At 40.5% G+C, this 21,311-nt stretch overlaps 1 protein-coding gene across 5 annotated transcripts in view; it reads left to right on the top strand.

The window, feature by feature from the left end:
• qkia (QKI, KH domain containing, RNA binding a) overlaps positions 1 to 21,311 on the top strand; it is a 79,862-nt gene that overhangs the window by 40,328 nt on the left and 18,223 nt on the right. For all 5 annotated transcript variants that reach the window (XM_085258191.1, XM_085258193.1, XM_085258195.1 and 2 more), the window contains exons 3-4: positions 1,401 to 1,517; positions 9,904 to 10,047. In XM_085258191.1, coding sequence (XP_085114317.1) covers positions 1,401 to 1,517; positions 9,904 to 10,047 — 261 coding nt within the window. The remainder of the gene's footprint in view (positions 1 to 1,400; positions 1,518 to 9,903; positions 10,048 to 21,311) is intronic.

A 21,311-nucleotide genomic window follows, 5' to 3' on the forward strand; every position in this document is an offset into this window, starting at 1 on the left:
TTTCGATTGTCCTCAGTAGCATTTATGTTGTTTAGGGGAAATACTGGCAACATCACATTAAATTTGTAATCCCTCTGTAATTAAATGTGACTCCTCTGATAGCCTTTTGGATTTTGCAGAGGCACTGGTGCGGTGGCGTGCGTAAGCAGATGTGACTGCGTTTTAAGAATTTAATGCTGTGGTGTCACAGCTCATTGCGACAGCCCAAGAGACGAATAGTTGTGCTTCTGATTGTCAAGGAAAGCTTTCCGCTATGGCAGTGAGCATTTTCAGGTAGAAAAAGAAGGGGGGAGGGGGCATCTCTTACCCGTCATGCTCTCCACCAGCATACGTTATTGAAACCTGGGTGGTTTGTTTACCTTTTTATACATCACTGTGCTCCTCCTTACCCTCTGTTTTCGTTCTGGCTGAAAATTTATTTGGATTATTCCAACATGTTTTCTCTTTATCCTGTTGGAAACCAGTTTCATGTCAAGAGGATTATGTTGGCAAATTTGTTTCCTTGTGGTACAAAGCTCCACAGCCACTCACCAGTGAAAGGGGGGCCATGATAATAAAATTGTGTCAAAACACACTGCCATACTTCACAACCCCTAGCACACTTTCCACCTCAATTTCCCTTGTTCTTTTTCCACCATGCCCACCCAGACTACACCCTGTGTAGTTAATATTCTATTTTTTGTTTGAGATCATTTTGACATCTATTGGGGCAAGCCAACCTCACTGTCGTCTTTGATCGTGCTCTCATTGTGGTGAAGGGACAAAAAATACAACCAGTGCAGCTATTTTAGCACAGTTTCCAGTCAAATAGGTGGGAAAAAACTGAAAAAAAAGAGGAACTGTATCTGCTGGTTACCAACTTTTCCTTTCCTACATTTAGTAGACAGCAGATTGTTTGTGTCAGACAAGGGAAAAAAATCTATTTTGGGTTAAGCATGGCCTGGTAGATCACAGAAAACACATGATGGACGGCACCTGCACGCGTACTTGCTTAAGTGAAGTGGACATTACACTGCATAGGGAACTGGCAGGGTGGGGTCAGTTTAATATCCTGTCAGACTGATATGGACTTTTGTGTTCTCAGACACAAATCCTCCAGTGTTGTTGTCGAGAAAAGTTCAGGTCTGTAGTGCAGGTGTGAAAATGGCTCCTGAAAGGCTGAAAGAGGGTAGTTTTGGCTGTGCGTGTAGTCTTTGTAGCAGAGGCGTGATATCCAACAAAGCTGAGGTCATGCTTTTTGAAAGCTCATGGAAACTGCTTATTGCTTATGAAGGGTTTCTCTGAGGTAAATAAAATGTAAATTTTTCTGTCTTTTATGTGTCTGTATATAGACTCACAAGGTTTTCTCTCTTTTTTTTTTATTTTATTTTTATTTATTCTTCCTCTCTCTCTTTCTGCAGTATAACTTTGTGGGGAGAATCCTTGGCCCGCGGGGACTCACAGCCAAACAGTTGGAAGCAGAAACGGGATGCAAAATCATGGTGCGAGGAAAAAGCTCCATGAGAGACAAAAAGAAGGTAAGATCATCAGTGGCAGTGTGCCTGGTATATACAAGAGGAAAACTCATATTTTTTTTTTAATTTTCACACAATATTGCGAAAGTTTCTGGGCCAGTGGTCACACAAAAAGCTTCCCTCTGGTCTTGAAGAAACATGAAGCAGACACATGCTTAGCTAATGCCCAGTGGCTGCATCCTGATATCTGATAGTGCTGTTTGCAAAACGCTGCGCAGTGGAAAGTATTGAAGCCAGTAGTAAACCAGTCGGCCAAGGCCAGGAGCAGCCACTATTTCTGGATATACCGAGCTGACTTTGGAGACATATAAGGTCTCTACATATCCACAAAGGACTGAAGTTATGCAAAACAATGCCACCTTTTGCATTATTTTATTTACAAACTGTGCTCTTTAGGTAAATAAAATGAAATGATGTGAAACATTTTGAGCCCACAGTCATAAAAGACCTGGAGTATTGATGTTGTCTCTCTGTGCGAGTGACATGGACACGATTACTCCAATGAGACGACGTAGGATTTTCAAATTGATATACCATAGGTGTGTGTCCTAAAAATCTCAGACGCGGTCAAAGTCAGACGCCAAGTTTGCTGAAATTCCTATCATAACACAATCCCAAAGTATGGCTGACAACAAGACAACAGCAACAAAAATGCACCCTGAAGTAAGATTTTGAGTCTGTCAGATCAGGTTTAGTGATGCCCTTAAAATAAGAATACTTTATTAATCCCTGAGGAAATTGTGTGGAAGTTAATACAAGGACAAATTGACAGTTTTAAGATGTGTTGTTTCAATTAACTGCAAATTTTGCCCATCTGCCTCAAAGCCTCCTATAAAGGCTGCTTTTGACTGTATTTAATTAACTCATTATTTATATCTCATTTTTTAATTTTCCTTTTCTTTGTGCTCCCAATTGCTCATCATCATATCGGTGACTCTTTAGGTACACCTTGCTAGTACCAGATCAAGCCCGCTTTTGCTTCAGTAACAAGGCACTTTTACCCAGAGAACTGCCTCTCACTTTGTATTTTGTCTTTTTCTGACCAATTTCTGTAAACACTAGAGATTGCTATGTGGGGAAATTCCACAGATCAACAGTAGATCAACAGTTTCTGAAATACTCACACCAGCCTGTCTTGACAACAACAAACATTCCATTTTCAAAGTCACTTAAATCACCTTTCTTCCCCATTCTGGTGCTCAGTTTGAACTTCACCATGTTGTCTTGACCCAACTAAATATTTTGAGCTGCTGCCATGCGATTGGCTGGTTAGATATTTGGCTTAACAAGCAGTTATACAGGTGTACTTAAAAAAGTGACCAGTGCATTGACACAGTGTGATGAAAGCAGCTGTAATTTAACAGTTGCAGAAATGTCTTTTGTCCATGTCCAAATACTTACCTTTCTCCTACATAAAAAAAAAAAAAAAAAAAGTCCAACAGTTACAGAATAGTCCAATAGATCATACAGATTCCAGCTGAGTCATATGTTAGAGGATCCAGTTTGCTGCAGGCCCAGTGTTTTTGCTCCACTTTCTTTTTTTTTTTCCTCTTTTTTTATGGCTTCTTTCATTCGTATTTTAATTTCTATCTTTCCTTCTCATTTCCATTTGAGTAAGTTCATTATCACAGAACAAGATGGAGATGCTCAGCTGCGGCGTCTTCTTTGGAATTAGATCCCGAAGTTGTTTAATGGGACCAAGCATGCTCACACATGTACCAGCCCACACATCCTTTTGTTTTAGCTCATTACGTGAATCCATGATTGCCTCCCTTATTTCTTACTGTGTTAAAAGTTAATGACGTGTGCCAGTTTGTTTTGTGTGTGTGTGTGATGCTGTGATGGGACCTGTCAAGGCAAATATTACACACATAAGCAAGCAGGATCATTTCTCCACTTGATATTTAGAAATTAAATGATCTCATGTTCAAAATGCTTCATAAATGGTCCTGAATACTGTGTATACATAGAAAATCTAAGTAAATGAGGAAAAGGTTTTGTTTCCTCCTCCAAATCCATTATAGTTATTTATTTTTTTTTATTTTAATTTCATTTCTCTCTTTTCCCCCCCTAGTATTGTGCTATGATTTTAACGTACACCCATGTAGGGCTACAAAAAAAATCATTATTTGAGAGGATTACTTATCAAGACTAAAAACATTATACATTTGTGGAATTTAAAAATGTTTAAATTTAAATTAAATTTAATTAAACTGAACAACAAATAAGTGAATGGAAAAGAAATTAGGTGGTAGGGTTACAGGATTGTTTTGATGGAAGTTGAGCTCACTAGTCTCCACTTCAGGAGTTTGCTGGTATAGTTTCACCTTTGTTGGGGAAAAGGCATTTGCTGGACTCATAAAAAGAGACAAAACCAGAACACCATTACAAAATTGATTGCAGCACAATAATTCCCTATTTCGATTATCTTTCTTTAAACAAAATTATAACTGAAGATTTAATTACATTAATCACTCAACACTCCACTAATGTTGTTTTTTTCCCCCCATTAATGTTGCGTTACAGTGCGTAATGAGGAAAACGCCTAATAATGTGACTGTTTTTGGATTCATAAATCATAATAGATACTATGAGATTTGTTTACAGGACCCCAAAAGCTTTGAAGCGTCTCATGGCTGTGGCTCAGCTGCAAATAAAGCTGCGTGAGGAGCTCCCAGTCACTGCATTCTCAACCTCAGTATTTTCAGCTTGATGCCCCGTGGCAGAAGAGGATGCCACGGCAGCAGCTTAGCCAGTGTGTTTATTCAGGATCCATTAGCAGCAGCATTTTTATGCTCTCAATAATTCAGCTGGTTACTCCCTCTTGGGTCGCACTGCCTGACAGGGAGTCAGTTCACTGGAGCTATGGAATGGGAAAGAGAAGTAAAGAACAATAGTGAGAGAAGAAAAGCAGAAAATAAAATAAGAGGGAAAGAAGCAGGTGAAGAGAACAATAGGGTAGACTGATGGATGACGAGTGATGGAGATTTTTGTAATCCTGAACATCTAATCACACCAGATTATAATTATTTGTTGTATGTTTATGTACCAACACATATCATGTTTTGTTTTAGGCTGCCTGACACAAATTTACGTTGCATTGCAGTCTTCTTTTGTTTGCTGTAGTATTTTGTGTGCAAATTAAAAACTGTAGTCATTTAATTGTTTCCAAGCACAGTATTTAAGCATAGTTAACAAATGTCTTTTGTCTAATGGTGCAGCATTGGGTTATTTAGAATAGAATATCTGAAGTAGAAATTGAAACATGTTGGACAAGATGGAAAAATAAAGTGATTTTCATGAATTTTCCCTAGAACAGCTGCATTTCTTGCCCCTAAGTAATAATCGAGTGCAAAGCGTTCTTTCTTAAATGTTAATTTTTTTAACATAAGAAAAAAAAACATTAGAGAAAAATCTGTTTTGTGCCTCTGACCGAGTCCCCATCGACATTTCCTCAGGACTGAGGCAAGATATTTCTGTAATGACACACTCTTTGTCAAATGAGTTGCAGCATGGCCTGTGATGTAACGATTGCAGGCCTGCACACCGTAGTGTTGACGCTAAAATGATGTTGGGCAGCTATAATGGACAGAGCCCAGCAGAAGTATTTTTATCATTTATGGTTTGGCATGGTAGGCAAATACAGAATATGAAAATAGTGAACTTACTACAAATGTCTGTGTGTATGTGCAGGCATCTGAAATCCAGCTTAGGCTGAGACAGGGGAGTCTAACACATGAAAATAACTTGTGAGGTCTCTATAAGAGTGACTGGTACACGTAGATTTTTGCAACATCTCTTAATAGAGAAGTATGGTTGGAAAGATGAAAGATTTTCTGACACATTTGAGTAATTATTTTTCTGACAGCTAAAAAGGACTCTCTTTGCAGCCATATTCCAATCAGATTTTCACCTGACGTGGCAGCTTTGGTCTCTGTTTTCCACTCCCGCAGTCGCGCTTAATGCAAAACAGCAGCAAGAACAACTGCAATTAAATTACAGGTACGCTGTATCGACCGCTGCACAGGCAGAAAAGGGATTTCCCTTCCCTTTTGCAAAACCAATTCCCTAATTCTATTTTGGCTGCTACATGGTGAAATTACTTAGATGGCTGTTTTATTTAGAGTCGCACTAAATGTCCTTTCAGACTTGCACTTGAAAAATGTTCTCTATCAAGTGAATTTGCTTTGATTTGTATTTTTTGCTGATTGTCCCAAAACATAATGGCTAAAACTGTGCTATCAGCATGGTCACTGATGGAATAGAATCGGACTCCAATTTGAGCCATCAGCTTGTGCCAGCCCATAGACAGAGTCACACTACAGCTCCTGCATTTATTGCTTAAGAGTTAATATGTGACATTGGCAGTCAATACACTGAATTCCATTAGCCTGCTGGCTCTGCAGCAGACCTACTTGTTTTGTTTACATTTTAATTTATTTTTTTAGCTCCTCATCTTTGGATGCACTTCGATAGAGCCACAATAGCTTCTTTGTACTTAAGTCTTCAGAGTCCAGGTGTTACTTTAGTTGCCTTGGAGTTTTTCCTCTGCAAATAGCTTTAGGGGGTTAAAAGGTGACTGTCATAGAAAAGGACTAAGGCGGATATTTAGTGTTGTACATTTCTAAATTATATATAAAATCCAATTTAATTTGTGAACATTAATATTTGATTGTGGAAGAAGCACAGGCTGCCAGGCTGATTACACACCAGAAAAGCTGTAGACATCGGGGCTGCGCCTTGGTTAACTTGGCACCATCCAACCGCAAAAGGGCACACTGTGAGAATAGCAGAGTATACATGCAGGTATTACGGCTTCATGCTTTCAGTGCACAGATGCTGGTGCATGGAGAGAGAAAGCAGTGAATAATTTAGTCTACCTTAATTAGTTAATATTAATGGCTGGTTATTAGCAATGTTTACCTTAAGCTGAACAACTTAAGGGAAACAATGTCGAGTCAAAATATCTGCCTGGTTCTTTTCTCTCATTTTATATTTATAGCTCTAACTCTTTCAAGCTGTTTTTATGTTTTTGAATTTATACTTAATCACTGTAATGACCAACTGTTAACAATAGTTTAGTAACATTAGTTTAGTTGTTGTAGCTAATGGATAAAATACACCCTAAAAACAATATGTCCCATTGCTTAGAGCCTGTGGGGTCACTTGAGGCCTGGTTTGCAATACACTGACTGAAGCCGAATACCTAATGGACACAAAGTGTCGCACAAAGTCACTTTGACTTTAAAATGAAATCAACATCCATATGGTATTGATGGCTGAGAGAATGATTTGTACTCCCTGCAATCTGAAAAGCCTTATTTGTAACGGAGTTGTGTTGCAGGCTGTTTTTGGTCTGTTTTGAGCACCCTTAATGTGATTGGCATTGAGCAGAGGGTGCAGCTACACTTGCCGTATTACCCAGTAATTCATGTCTTTGTTTCCTCTGTGATAGGTGGCTATGTCCTTTAGCCACAAAGATTTAAAGGTGACCTGTTTAGTAATGTCATGTTCAATCTGTCATTTTTGATCTTGTTTATTGATAAGTTGAGTTTTTTTAACCACTGTCATCTACATTTTGGGGGTGGATATGTTGGTTTTCTGTGTTTATTCTGTAATCTGGCTCATTTTCATTTAATATGTAGTTATATCTTTTCCCCTCAGTGCTTACTGTTCTTCTCCAGCGTTGCTTATCTTCTCTTGTCCTTCCATGTCCTTGCAGCTCTCTGCTGCACCTGTTTGGCCTGCTTGCATTCAGCCTCAGTTGTTCTGACCTTAGTTGGGAAATCCTTTAGGATCAAAAGCAAATGGGCCGTTCAGAGTAGCAAAGGCAGAGTTGAAACAGTAGCTAGACTGTCAAATACCAACAAAATAACAATAAAATTGTGGCGCCGCATGGCCAAAGATCCTTTTGAGTGTACCTGACTGTAAAGAATAACTACTCAGATCATGAAATAAGTTTAAAAAGCCTACGTTGAATCACGATTTTTAGGACAACCAAAAAAGGGATCGTCAAAAATATCAGTGCTATATTTTTGTAACCTTTTAACATGTGGTGAGAATTGAGGCCTTAAGTTTTCTGAGAGGTGTGAAATGCAACGGGCTAACAGGTGCTGCACAGACGTTGGAAGTCGGGCAACATAGCTGACTAGCAGCCTTTCCCCTTGATCCTGTTCTTAGATGGTGTTTATAGATGCAATCCCCATGCTATTTTTTTCATGCTACGTGCTTTGCCAAAATCCATTGCCCTCCGGTACGTGGTTATTGCAGTGGCATTTGATGTTGGCCAGCATGGACATTGTCTTCAAAGGCCTTCCCAATATTCCTGGTAGGTCTCCTCTTACCTCCCCCTCCAGCCTTCCTCCTGTTTGTCATGCTGTCACATTCTCTCAGAGGCACACAGTGACCTTGTTCTCAGGCAGTCATGCTGGTGTGAGATGTGTGGGTGTACGCATCGCCCCCACCCCCCGATATATTTGGATAAAATCCTTACCAAATCTGAATCTGTCCGAGCTTTGGTGGTCACACTTTGCACACATATGTGCACGAGCATGTGACGACTAATCTTTTTTTGGTTCCAACTTGAGCAGGAGTCTGTCAGTGTAAATACTTTTACGTGTCAGCCATGTGTTTTCATACTGTGTCCTGCATACAGTGGCAGCCCTTGTGGCCTTTCTGTCTTGTCCCCTCCAGAAAGTGCTGAGTCACGTTCCAGTCCCCATGTCCCCTAATAGGCCATAAGCAAACAGCCATGGTGAAATAATGGCCTGACTGCTGAAAACTAGCCCCCCAACAACCCTCCCACCCACACCCATGTGTGGAAAAGGGGAAAACGAGAGTGGAATATTGAACTTTCGTGTGTGTGTGTGTGTGTGTGTGTGTGTGTGTGTGTGTGTGTGTGTGTGTGTGTGTGTGTGTTGTAAAGAGCAGTGCCATGGCAACAGCTCTCTGTGGAGTAGAAAGCAGGTGGGTGGCACTCAGCTCAAGCTCTTAGTACTGTGCGTGCGTGCGTGCTCCACCTCACTTTGAGGTGCTTGTTGAGTATATTGAAATCATGTCAGGTGGACCCCATGCAGAGCACTGCAATGCATTGTTTGTAATTAGACATCCTTGCAGCAGTTCGCCTACTACTCAGAAATGAGCCGTGATCTGGAGTTGAGGTGGTTTGTATGGGCGGGAGTAAACGATACAGTATTTATGAACAACAGCAGGAGAGTATGCAGCTGACTCCTCAAGACTCTGACCTCCTTTGGAAAAACATTTCTGATTTTACAATGCAGTCAGATTCATTTTCACTTTACACGTTTTGTCTTCACGAACTGAAACATTTGAGCATTATTATCCCCTTTTCCCCTTTTTGGTGCTATAATGTGGTGTCACACATCAAAATCTGAGGTTGTATCTTTTACAGACAACCTAGACCTCAACTCCTCACCTCAAGGGGAAGTAGTCTGCTTTCAAACCACTGGCTTTCATGGTTGTACGCTGACATGCGATCCAACCTCAAAAGCTTTTTAGAGCGCTCTCAGTGTCTGCTCGCTAGATTTACTGTCAGCCGGGCAACAAGAAGAGGGAGGAAAGTAGCTATGCTAAATTGAAAATTGATCCCATTTTTTATTTTTTTGCTGCAAATGTAGGATTTTTTTTGTCTGTACATATATCCCATTTTACCTTTTTCACACAACTTGGGTATGACTGGGCTTTTCATGGAGGCAACTGAAAACATAAAGCTTCTCTAAACTTCAGTCTGCCAAATTTCAATTTTGAGCCTGCTTCCTATTTAACTGTGTTGAAAGGCTATCTAGCAGTGATGGTGGTTTTGAATACAACCCATTTTTTCCTTTTAGATGCTGCTATTGCTAGTTTGGGACCCTGAGAGTACTGTGCTGCTGCCTTTGTAGGAAGGAAAACGACTCCTTCATCGAACCTTTGTTGCCCTTACAGTGTATGTCAAAATGTGTCAGAGGCAGATGCACACTCATGTACTTTCACATACTCTGAGCCCTAGCTATGTTATAATTTTAGTCCAACAAGTGAAGTTGCTGCGGTTTAAAAAATAAAATAAAATAAAAACATCCCCATCCATCTCTCTCTGATCCATCCATCTTTCACTGATATTAATTGCTGCAGGGCTAGCTGTCATCTTTGTCTCTGCGAAGCGAGGGATCTATTAAAGAAGGGTGTCCTTTCAAAGTTAAAGCTAAATAGCTGACTAAAGGGCCGGCCCTGTCATCCCGCCTCTCTTCACAGGGCCCCGTCGTCCTCTGTGTATGCCTGCCTCTCGCCTCCACTTTCTCTGATATGCCGTGTTACTGCACTGGTACTCTAACACACCCACACTGTCACATTCACTCAACGTCTCTCTCGCTCTTCCTATTTCTCTGTCCAGGAGGAGCAGAACAGAGGAAAGCCAAACTGGGAACACCTAAATGAAGACCTTCATGTCCTCATCACAGTGGAAGACACACAGGCTAGAGCAGAGATCAAGATGAGGAGAGCAGTGGAGGAGGTCAAGAAGCTCCTTGTACCTGCAGTAAGTACATACTGTCCACAAGTTTATACGTACACATTTTGTACTCTGCCTCTTGCCGGTCGGATGGATGTATGGATGGATGCAATGGTAGCAGCTTGAGGTTTAATGAGAGATTTAATGTTCTCCATTTGAGTTTCCCAGAAGATGAAGGACTTATATTGACTCTAAATTTATGGTCCTATGAGAAGCTTTTGGTCAAAACAACAAGATTACCGACCTACATATGGCATACTACCTCTATCCCGCTGTTAGCATCCTGTTTACTTCCATATATAGTTGAGGAGAACAGGTTGGCTGTACCTCCAGCGGAGTGGAAAAACATAGCTAGCTGTACACACCTCCTGTGACTGCCACATTTCATCTCCGCTTCCCCTCTGCCAAGACTTCCTCTTACATGGTGCCACTGGTGATAGCTGCTGGTAGTGCTTTTGGCATGCAATGCATATTTTTGCTTTTAGCTGTGGTGACCAGGTGGGCAGGGCAGCTGAAGGCACAGGTTTACCAGCAGGTGGCAATGCACAGGGTTGGAGGTCTGTGGTAATGGGGCCAACCAATATCAGCCTTACAAGGTTAAACAAAGTGTTACTTGCATTTGTAACCTTGTTAATCCGCTGTCCTTCATGCATTCTATCGTGCTAATGCATAATTATTCCTACATGTGTGCTTCACATTAAGATTCTTTCGCCCGGGGAGGGACATACGCAACAAGGACAGCGTTTGTCCCAGTTGTAACTGTATTACAATTACAAGCATGTAATGTTTGAGTGTCAGAGTTATGATGCCTTCGATACCCCAAGAAAGTCAACATTTGTGGAAATGAGCTCAATAGTGGGAAAAAATTTGATCTGAACACATCAATATAGGGGTTATAAGATTACAGGGATATTCAGATGCACACCAGTAAGAGCTGTATGTTAATCAATCTGTCAAAAAGTAGCTGAACAAACTTCTCTTCAGACTTATAAAATGGAAACCTGAATCCCAAGAGTTAAGTTGAAGTCACCTATTTAGCTCTAAGACCAACATGTTTGAAACTTTATATAGAAATTCTCATGGGAAAGGCTCTCTGAATCCTGGTGTTGTATTAGGAAAAACAAGCATAGACTATAAATTGCTATATTTTAATTCAAATGTTTACATGTGTCAGCTCAGGGTTATTAGTTATTTTATTGGGTCTGCCACATCAGGAAAGTAATTGTTAAAACAAATGGGGTTTACCTCTTTACCCCTTGAAGCTCCTTGAGTGCTTTCTCTCATATTTCTGGTCTGCTTAGAGAACAAAATGACTGGGTGTGCATCAGAAGTTAGTGAGGGTAGTCTCTGCCTATGCAGCTACTGTATGCTTGAAAAGACCTGGAAACCATCCTAATGGTCGTCAAACCACATTTTTATTGATATATACTGAGGTGTCAAAACTCATAATGGGGGAGACTGTAAAATGTTGTTTTATAGTGTAAAGAGTTAAAACAAATCCTTGTCATTGCATCATTCTAGGGCCCTGAACGGTATCTTTTCGTTTAGACCAGTTTAGAGTAGGGCTGCTCAATTAATCGAATTTTAATCATGATTACGATCTGGGCTTTCAACGATCATTAAAAATGACTGAGCCGATTATTAGCCCCTCCCTCATTTATCCGTGACACCTTAAACGCCGGTCTGTGAAAATATTGTCGGGCATAAACCGGTCGATGGTGCAAAAAAGGTTGGAGACCGCTGACTAAGAGGACCTGAGGGAAGCTCGGAAAGCTAAGCAGAAGTTATTTGGAGAGGAGAGTGACTGCTGTTGGTTGAAAAGAGAGGTAAAAAAAAAACTTCAGTGGTGTTGCACACTATTTTATATTATTTTTTAAAGTCATTATTCAATACGTTGTTATTGTTAACCCTTTAAAGCTGGTCAGAGCAGCACGCTCTGTTTTGTGTAGCTATTTTTAAATCCCTGTAGAACCGGAACCGCGTAAGCTAGCGCAATAATTTGTTTTGCATATGAAACCAGAGGAGTTGTGTTACATCTCATGCCATCAGCTTGTCCTCGGTCACGGTTTCCTTCCACATAAAGCTTTGCAAAAATTGCATAAAAAGCGCTTGCAGGAACAAAAACATAATATTCCAGAAACACGCTTTGCCGATCCGATCAGCTGTTCGTAACACTTCCCACAGTGAAACAGACGTCAGCGCGAACTATCGCATGTCCGCCATTTCCTGCCCGAAACCGGAAGTGACGTCATTTTCGCGGAAAATTTAGTTTTTTACTTGTAGGCCTTAAAAGCCTATACTGGTCATGTTTGACTTTTCTGAATAGTTTCTGGGATGCTTAGAACTCGAATTGCACAGCTGGAAATAGTTTATTTTGATGCACCTGCTGTTTTCTTTGCAAATTTGCATCATAGGATTGTTTTTTTTCGTTTTTCCTGCAGTATATAAAAATTGGTGTATCTCCAAAATAAAACTATGAAGACACTCAAAATAAATTTCCTGTTGTTGTAAACTATTTTTTGCAACTTTTTTGTATTTAAAGTTTTGAGGGATAAACCTAAAAAACAAAAAAACAAAAACGATTTTCAATTTTTTTTTTTGTAGTTTATTGCACTTTTTTTGCAATTAATGTAGTTACTATGGACTTAATGCATACATATTATTAAAATATGGGCTATAACAGTTGTATAGCAACTTGAAATGCTCCCACAAATGGCACTACAACATGTAAAAAAATAATATAAGCTCTGGCGTACTTGGTTCTATGGTAGGTATTAAAGGGTTAAATAAATATCGTCAAATAATCGAGATCTCAATTTCAGTGAAAATAATCGTGATTATCATTTTTGCCATAATCGAGCAGCCCTAGTTTAGAGCTTCACGTCTGCCACAGGAAGCGGCATCATGCATCTCCTGTCTTCTGTGATGTTTCTAACCTGTCTGTCAAAGCGGTATAAGGCCCTTTTGAGACAGTGTGGAAGGCGCTTTAATTCGTGCCATCTTGCCGGAGTATTTCTTGTCTGTATTCGGCTTACTTGTCATTTGTTTAGGCGCTGACTGTTTTGAATACTGAAGTGTTTCACAGCTCCTTAGGGAACTGATATGACTTCACTGATACCACACTTAATTGATTTTTTTTTTTTTAACCTTATTGGTTGAATTCCCTTATTTTATTGTAGCAACAGTCAGTCAAAACTTAAAATGGATGCAGTGAGGGGGGGGAAAAATGTTGTTTGAAGTCAAAGAAGAAAAAAATTGCTAAGCTCGCCTGTGTTGTACGGATATACCATGCAGTATTTACCCTTGTAACATGTGTGCTGCCTAGCTGAGAAGCAATAGTGTCTAATGGATTCCTGTTTTAAGCCCAAGTTGTGTAGACAGATGTTTCGGCATATTGCTGGTGTTTCCACCCGTACTTGAAATGATCATTTTAAAGCCATTAAAACTAGCACTGCTATCCTTTTTTCTCTCAAATGAAGCCATGCTTTGCACCGTTTCCTCCTTTTCATCTTGACTCCTTTTTGTTAGAAGTTTCCAACAAAGTAGATTCATGAGTTTAACAACATTGTTTTTGCAAGACTCAACAGTCAGAAAAACACATTGGCATCAATAAAAAGAAAAAAGTAACCCAGGGAACATCCTACTCTGATGGATTGGACAATTTGGAACTGGTTCTCATTTCCTGACTTTAGTTTGGGGACTTGTAATTATGTACAGAGGATATTGAAAGACTTTTATATTCACAGTTGAAGATGAAGGCCATATCTGGAAGCTGCATTATTATAAGTAGAATGAGTCACTGGCACACGTGTCAACACGACACAGCAACACCTTTTAAGATAATGGCAGCTGCTCAATGTTAAAACTAATCCGAATCAAGTGCCATGAAAATAACTTTATCACTTTCCTAGAAATCTCTGTGCATTTTGCACCCTTACAAGTACATTACACACAGTCTTTTAATTTGGTACCTGAACCACTGAGTGGAGTAAAGAGCCGCTCTTTTATTTCTCAAACACAAGAAAGCTTCTTGCTCTTTTGAGACACTAATGAAATCTCTTTGCTCATAAAGTTTCTCTCTTAATTTGAATAAGAGTTTTATGGATCTAATTAATGACCAGATGCAGTTTGCCAAAGGCTATTTTTCCTTCAGGCAAAGCATCTTTGTTCATTTAACCATAATGAAAAGTTATTTCCATTAGTTAGACATTAGATAGATAGTGTTTTTTCTGAACCTATCAAATTTGCATATAAATGTTCTGATTTCTCAGGATCCATGTGTCCTGTTTTTGCTTTGGAATATAATGAAATAAGGGAAGCACATTTTCCTCACATTCATATCTATTAAAAAATGCTAAAGCTTGTTCGGCTAAGACATATTTTTAGTTAATACTCTACTTTATATTGACGCAAGAAATAAACCAAGTTTGACTTTGTTATAGATTTTACTTACCACAGAGGACTCTGACTGGCCCCTGGGTTCAATATAATTGTCTGATGTTCCTAAATACTGGGGCAGTGCATTATCTACCCAATAATTCTTAAGGGCTCTGCATTTCTTTCTTTCTTTTCTTCTGTTATTTCCTGCATCTGAATGCATACGTCTCGTGAGTATGTGTGGGACTGGGTGGCTGTAATGCCCTTTATCATGCTAAACTAAATTGGATTAAAGTATGGACACGCTGAGTATGCACAGTTCTAATGAAGGGCATCTCCTCTACGTTTGGCAGCGTAAAATTGCCTTTATTACATCGCACAGGACACAAAATGAGGTCATGCTTTTTATTCCCTTCCAAGGAAAAGGCTTTACTTGTCATTGACGAGGTCCCTGCTGCAGAAAGGAAGCAAAGAGGGGAGGATGCGGGATAACCAAAGGTTCTTCAAATCTGGCCTTAAATTGAAGTTAAAGGCTTTATAATAATAATAATTTTGCTCTTAAATAATCTCACAATTGACTGAATTGGGATTAAAAGCCAGGATGTCTGGCAGTGAAAATCCTCTCCTCCCACTTGCTTAGCCAACTAAACTCAGTCACGTTCATACTATTTATTTTTTTTAGTAAGAAAATAGTTTGTAGAAGCTTGTTTAACAGTAATGGTTTCGTTTAATTATTCAAAATGAAACTTTTTTCCCTAGGCTAAATAAGTGCATTTAACAGAAACAATATGAGCTTATTTCTCATGTAATTTTCTTAAAAAGCATGACTTGTAAAATCATTCGGCTCATTTGTGGGTTTGTATGATGTATTTACATTTTATCTGTCATTTAGCCAGTGGCTGCTGCATTGCTCATGGTAGTTCTTCATCTTTGCCCCGTGTGTTGCTCTTTCACTCCTTAGTCCTGTGAACTCTTCAACTCTAAATGAACTGGGAGCAGGGGAACGACAGCAAGTTGAGAGGCAAAAGGAAGGGAGGCGGGGGGAGATTGGTGGAAGAGCTTGATTGAGCTACTCTTTCAAGTGTGGATTTACTTCACTGATCCTACGCTAGTGCGCACACACACATGCGCTTGCACAGAAAAATGCGTCCACGTGCGTGCGTTCGCATAGACACCGACAAAAATGCTGCTCTCATCTCTTGAGTCCTTCGTTAAGGCCTCAAACAGAGCAAGCAGCAGAACCCCAATGCACTTTGGGTAACCTCAGCTTGCACAGTTGTATGCATAAACCCTGACTGGCTCATTGCACTTCTCCCCACTATCCTTAGAAGGGCAGGAGAGCAAAGATTATCAGCCTATAGGAAGGCATTATCCTGTGATTGACAGAATATCATGGCCAATTAAGAGAGAGGCAAAAAATCCCCCCCAAAACCCTGATTTTTGTGTATGCCAAGATTATGTAGAATGATGTTGTCATCACAAATAAGAATTGGCTTGCAGCTGACTTGTGTAAACAGACATACGCTTAGGTCCAAATCCATCTGAATTACTTCCACATGTTATTAATGATCTACTGCTTACTTGTACTCACAACCTCAAACAAAGCATCGATGGAAAACGTTTTTTCTGGTGTGTAATGAAGTCTTGGCTTGGCAGCTGCACACACAGGGGGTGCCACAGCAATTTCTTTATAATCCCCATTAAATGCAATAACATGACCTCTGTATGAAACATTTAGGCACGCCGCACCTTTGGCCACACCCCTTCTTAATCAGGCCGGTGTAGGTACTTTACTTTTCTTAGGAGCAAGTGCCTGCTGTGATATCACTGATTGAGATGTGGCCTGACTGTTTCACTGCAAGCTGTGTGGCAGACGTGGTCTCCAAATTATTTAGTAGAGATTTACTTTTTAAGGGCCCCGAAAAGCGCTATATAAATGCAATCCATTATTATTATTAATAACTATGTTAGCCAAGAGATGCATTGTGTAACATTCTGTGTATGAGAGTGTGCAGGAGGAAGGAAAAGAGAGCAGCAGTGTTGCCTTTTTTTTTTTTTTTTTTTAAACTCTGCATAGAGCTCACAGATTTCTGATACAGGAACTGGATGAGCTGTCTTAATGTTTTTGTTCCAGACATAAATGTGGGGTAGCTGTAATTCAGGAGGTAAAGCAGGTCGCCTATGAATTGGCCGTTCGATCGCTTTGCAGTATCACAGCTTCATTTATGGCGTGATCTGTGTTTATGGCTCATCTCACCAGAAATGCTAATTCATATTATAGATATAGCAAAGCAAGAAAAACAAAAATTGGGCTTACCTTCATTTTTAGTAGAGGAGTGAGTTGATATGTCCTGCAATGCACAGGGAATCCTTTCGTGAACCTCCAGTCTAGACATGATTGGCTAGTATGTTTCCTTGTTCGACTTCTGATTGGCTCTTTGGAGACCGGGTGAGACAGCCTGCATCTGTGCCGTTATGGATTTCACCAATAATCTACTTTTTCAGATTCTTTGAGAGCTATATTTCTGCCTTATAGTGTGTCTGCTCAATCCCCAAAAAAACACTTGGCACTTCACTCTTTCTAACAAAGCAAAATGTTCTGCTGTGTAGTGATAATTGAGCTGCTTACAAAGTTTATACTATTTAGAAAAAGTGAGTCAATTCTGTTTTAAATTTCAGGCATTTTTATGACCGTATCTGGTCTACAGGCTCTCATGTCAGCAGGGTCTACATCTGATTCAGTGCAGTGACAGTAAAGCACTTACTGTAAGGTACCCATAGTATATTAATAGGGGTAGCCGGCTTGCTTTGATTCCTTTGACATTCTTACACACATACACATTGAACATCCAAAAAGCAGGCAGGGTTGTGTTTGAAAGGAGAACAGCAAACAGAGAAAGAAAGAGCTGGTTGGTGCAGGGGCACGTTGGCCCTGGGGAGCCGAGTGCATGCCTCTCTGAATGAAACTGTCATCGCAGAGAACAAAGTGAGCATGGTAGCTGCCTGAGCAGCCCATGGCCTTGAGCACTACTCTCCATTTGTGGGATGGTGGAAACCCAGTCCTGACTCAGACTTACTGCTCCCTCTTGTGCTACATCTCTCTTACTTTCCACTCCATCCTACTGTTGTTGTTTTTTTGTTTTTTTTTAACTTTAGAAGTTCTAGTACACATAATGCAAAATAAGACATTGTTTTCAGTCCACTTTTCTCTCTTCAATTTTATAAATGCCTGAACAGCAAGCAGCAAAGTGAGAGCCCAGCTGGTTGTCATTTGGAGTCCCTTCATGCCAACACTAGGGTTCTTTTCCCCCCCAAATCCACTCAACCCCGTTTTTCTTGTTCCTGTCTCTTGCTCTCCTGAGTCTCCTGTCACTCTTCTCTCTTTTCTGTTCTCTCCTGTGGGCCACCTTTGAGAAAGAACATACAGTAGAGGGTGTTTTTGTGAAAGGCAGACAGATGGACCTTAATGGATGCCAAGCTTGGCTATCTGTGGGGTGTTGGGTCTGTACTCACCAGTATGCATCCGGCTTGGCAGAGTGTACAATGGCAGCACCATCAGAACCACTCAGTCTGGAAAGGCACAGAGAGAAGACGGTGCAGAACAAGCGGAGGTAGATTTGCACAGTAAAAGTGTGTTCTAGGCAGCAGTGTGCAGATTTTTGCAATCAATAAACACCTTTTTCTTCCTTTTTCTCTTTCTGGTTCTCACTCTTTCCTCTTTCTCTGTCAGCAGTGTATGACAAATGAGCACAAAACACCATCTGGCTGTGTCCATCCATGTGTGCCTCCCCAATTAATGATGTTTATTCTTTGTTGGGGCTACCTATCACGACCATCCTCTTTTTATTTACTCTTAATCTGCTCCCCTGCCTCACATTCTCAGCCATGCATGATATCGGCTATACCCATGAATAGAAGCTCACATTTCTTCATAATGTGTTTTGGTGATGCATGCACTTAACTGTGCTCAATGAACATGACTTCTAAAGAAAATACTCTGCAACAGGTGCTACGTAGTTGTGTAAAAGTATAACTTCATGATAGAGTTGGGCAGATTGATCCAAATATTGATGGTATCGATACCAATGTTGGTGTTGGTATTGATCAGATAGGATGGATATGTTTTTTAAGTTTAATATTTAGCCAACTAAATTTGCATTGCATAAATTTGCACCTTAATGTATTGTTATTGGTGTTTGCAATACTGGCTCTGTATTTATGTGCAGTATCGCAAATGACTGGTTCATCATTTCTTCATATACTTTTACCTTTGTCTTCTTTAAGCTAGCTGAAAGGTCTGCAGTACAGCTACGGAATGAAAGGGCATCAGACTCACACATCGCATGACGTCATGTCAGTTCTCGTTCCATGTTTGGTTTGTCTGCATTTAAATGCGGTGAATGACAAAAGTAGCTATTATCTCACTATGCCAGGTAGCTCAAGTAGGCTTGCAGACGTTGCTTTCAGGTTGTGGGTATATGGTTTTAGTCAATCTGGCAGCCCTTCCTTCCCTGTAGGCTGTTATTACCTTCATCAGTCTAATGAAAGAGCTGGCTAGGATCATATTAACCTCCTGCTCTCCACCTCCCAGGACATCGCAGCTACAACTGGCTGGACTGCAATATTCAGTGCACCCATTATATAGATATATGTGTGTGGGTGTGGGTGGGTGGGTGAGTGAGTGAATGGTGTGTGGTCCCACCTGCACGTCAATGACGCTTCTCCCACATGAATGTTAATCATCTTTTTAATTTGCTTCCTTGACATGGTGACCCCTGCTAGAGACTGCAAGGCTGCATCACTGTGCTCCTGCTTCAGTGCAATTGTGCTGTTTTCTTGGTTTGGCTGTGTGTATGCATGTGTGTGTCTGCGTGTGTGTGAAGTGGTAGAGAATGTGGCCTGGAGGCACTGAGACCTCTGACTTCTAACCATCCTCTTGTCTTCCACTTTCATCATCATCCATCTTCAGCGCTCACACTCTTTACTCATTTATCCAACCTTTTCTGTGCCCTTGCTAATACATTTGAGACAAGTACCACACAGACTCGTATTGAAACCTTGTAACCAGGAGAGCAGTGAAGAGCAAACACTAAAATAGTGATGTATAAAGCAGCTCTGATTAATGGTCTAGATGTGATAAGTGGGTAATTGAAGTGGAACACTTGAACTGTTACCACAGGAAACAGATGTGGATTTTCTGACACTTATGCCAATAATGATTACTAGTGCATGTCATTTAATGGGCTACTTTTTAAGAAGTGACCGTGATCGGCCATGTCAGGTTGAAGCGCTCTTTAATCAAGCGTGCAGACTGACATTTATACATCCCCTCCTCAAAGACTTTCCTTTTAACTTTTTGGATTGGCTGTATAAATCACAAACTTATCCCCAACACCCATTCTTCAGTAATACTTTACACACCAAATCAACAATGAAACACAGCCATCCTCCGTTTGGTGTTAACTTACTACATTTGAAAGCGGGCTCAGACAAGACCTTCGCTAACATTTCAGTACAGCGGGGAAAGCTGGGTATAAAATAAATGACCACACATCTGGAATCTCTGAGCCATTTGTTTTACCCAAACCTTCCTTCTGTGCCTTTCTAAGAGAGAAGAGAAGGAAATATTTCTGTGTTTATTACTTCTGAAATGTGCAGAAAGGGAAGCCATCAATCACCATGAAAGGCCAGCATTGTTGGCATATAAATCTGTTTGCATACATTTTAATTTCTTTTCTTCTTCTTCTCGTTTTTTTTCTGAGAAAAAGGTTTCCACTTCTCACCTGTAATTGTGCTGGTCTTGCTGCGCGTACGCTTGATTTTGTAACACTGCTATTTATTGTGTGTTCACAGTTGCACAGTTACATCAATTCATGATTTATAGCGAAAGACATTTCTTTCATTGTCGTTCTCATATTTTACTCCATAAAGTATGAGAACAGAAGTTCTCTTCTGTAGAAGTGATTGAAAGGACAAAGGCTATTCAATACTTTCTTCTATTCCTTTATCTGTTACTTGTTTGGACCCAGTTTTGATCATCTAGTTACACACATTCCTCCATTTTCTATCGCTCTACTATATGTGGTAATCGGTGAGCTTCTGTGTTGTGTGCCAGGTCCCTCCTCTCAGCTCAAATGCTGACCGGAGGGACTCGGTCTGGTCTTTCCCCTTAGGGATCCTCCCCTGCCATCTCTCCCCTCCACATCTCCATCTGCCCATCCTTCGTCATCTCCAGTTCTACCACTCTCCTGGGCGGCAGACAGGTGGTTCTGACCCTAAAGAAACTGTAATCCCGTAGGGAGCAACCTGTCTAATCTTGGCTACCTTCCCCGGCCTTGTCCTTTTCTTCTTTAATTTACTGGCCGTAAAGCTCAAAGGCAGGCAGGCAGACTTCTTCAACCAATTTGAGTTGAACTAAAATTGGCCATTTTCCCCCCTATATGTAGATTAAAATACAGGGAAAAACAGGGAACACTTCAAATAAGATGTGATGAAAATATAGAATAGTCTAACATCACATCATATAGCCAGGCAGCTCACTTATATTGCGTTTTGGTGATCTCGTCTTACATAACAAAGCACATCGACAAGTACAGATAAGGTTGAGAACACGTTAGAGTAACCTTACATAGTCTTGGACTAGAGCTGGGCGATAGAACGATAACGATATGTATCGCGATATAACTTTTACTCGATAGAGAAATTAAGCTATCGCGATAGACCTCGCCGCTCTTGTCGTCTTAAAAAAAAAAAAAAAAGGTCAGCCGATCCAAATTCAGTAGCGCAGAGCCGAACCAATCATAGCCGCAGCGTCACGTCGCGTGACTTGTTACGTACAGCACAAGTGCCAAGCCGCACGTGTGTTTGTTTGGGGAGCAGCCAGCGGGTAATGGAGCCAGCGCGTAATGGAGGAA

The sequence above is a fragment of the Mchenga conophoros genome, linkage group LG19, assembly GCF_057382185.1.
Source record: "Mchenga conophoros isolate Kocher_MC1m ecotype Shallow Benthic linkage group LG19, M_conophoros_male_GT1.1, whole genome shotgun sequence".
NCBI lineage: Eukaryota > Metazoa > Chordata > Actinopteri > Cichliformes > Cichlidae > Mchenga > Mchenga conophoros.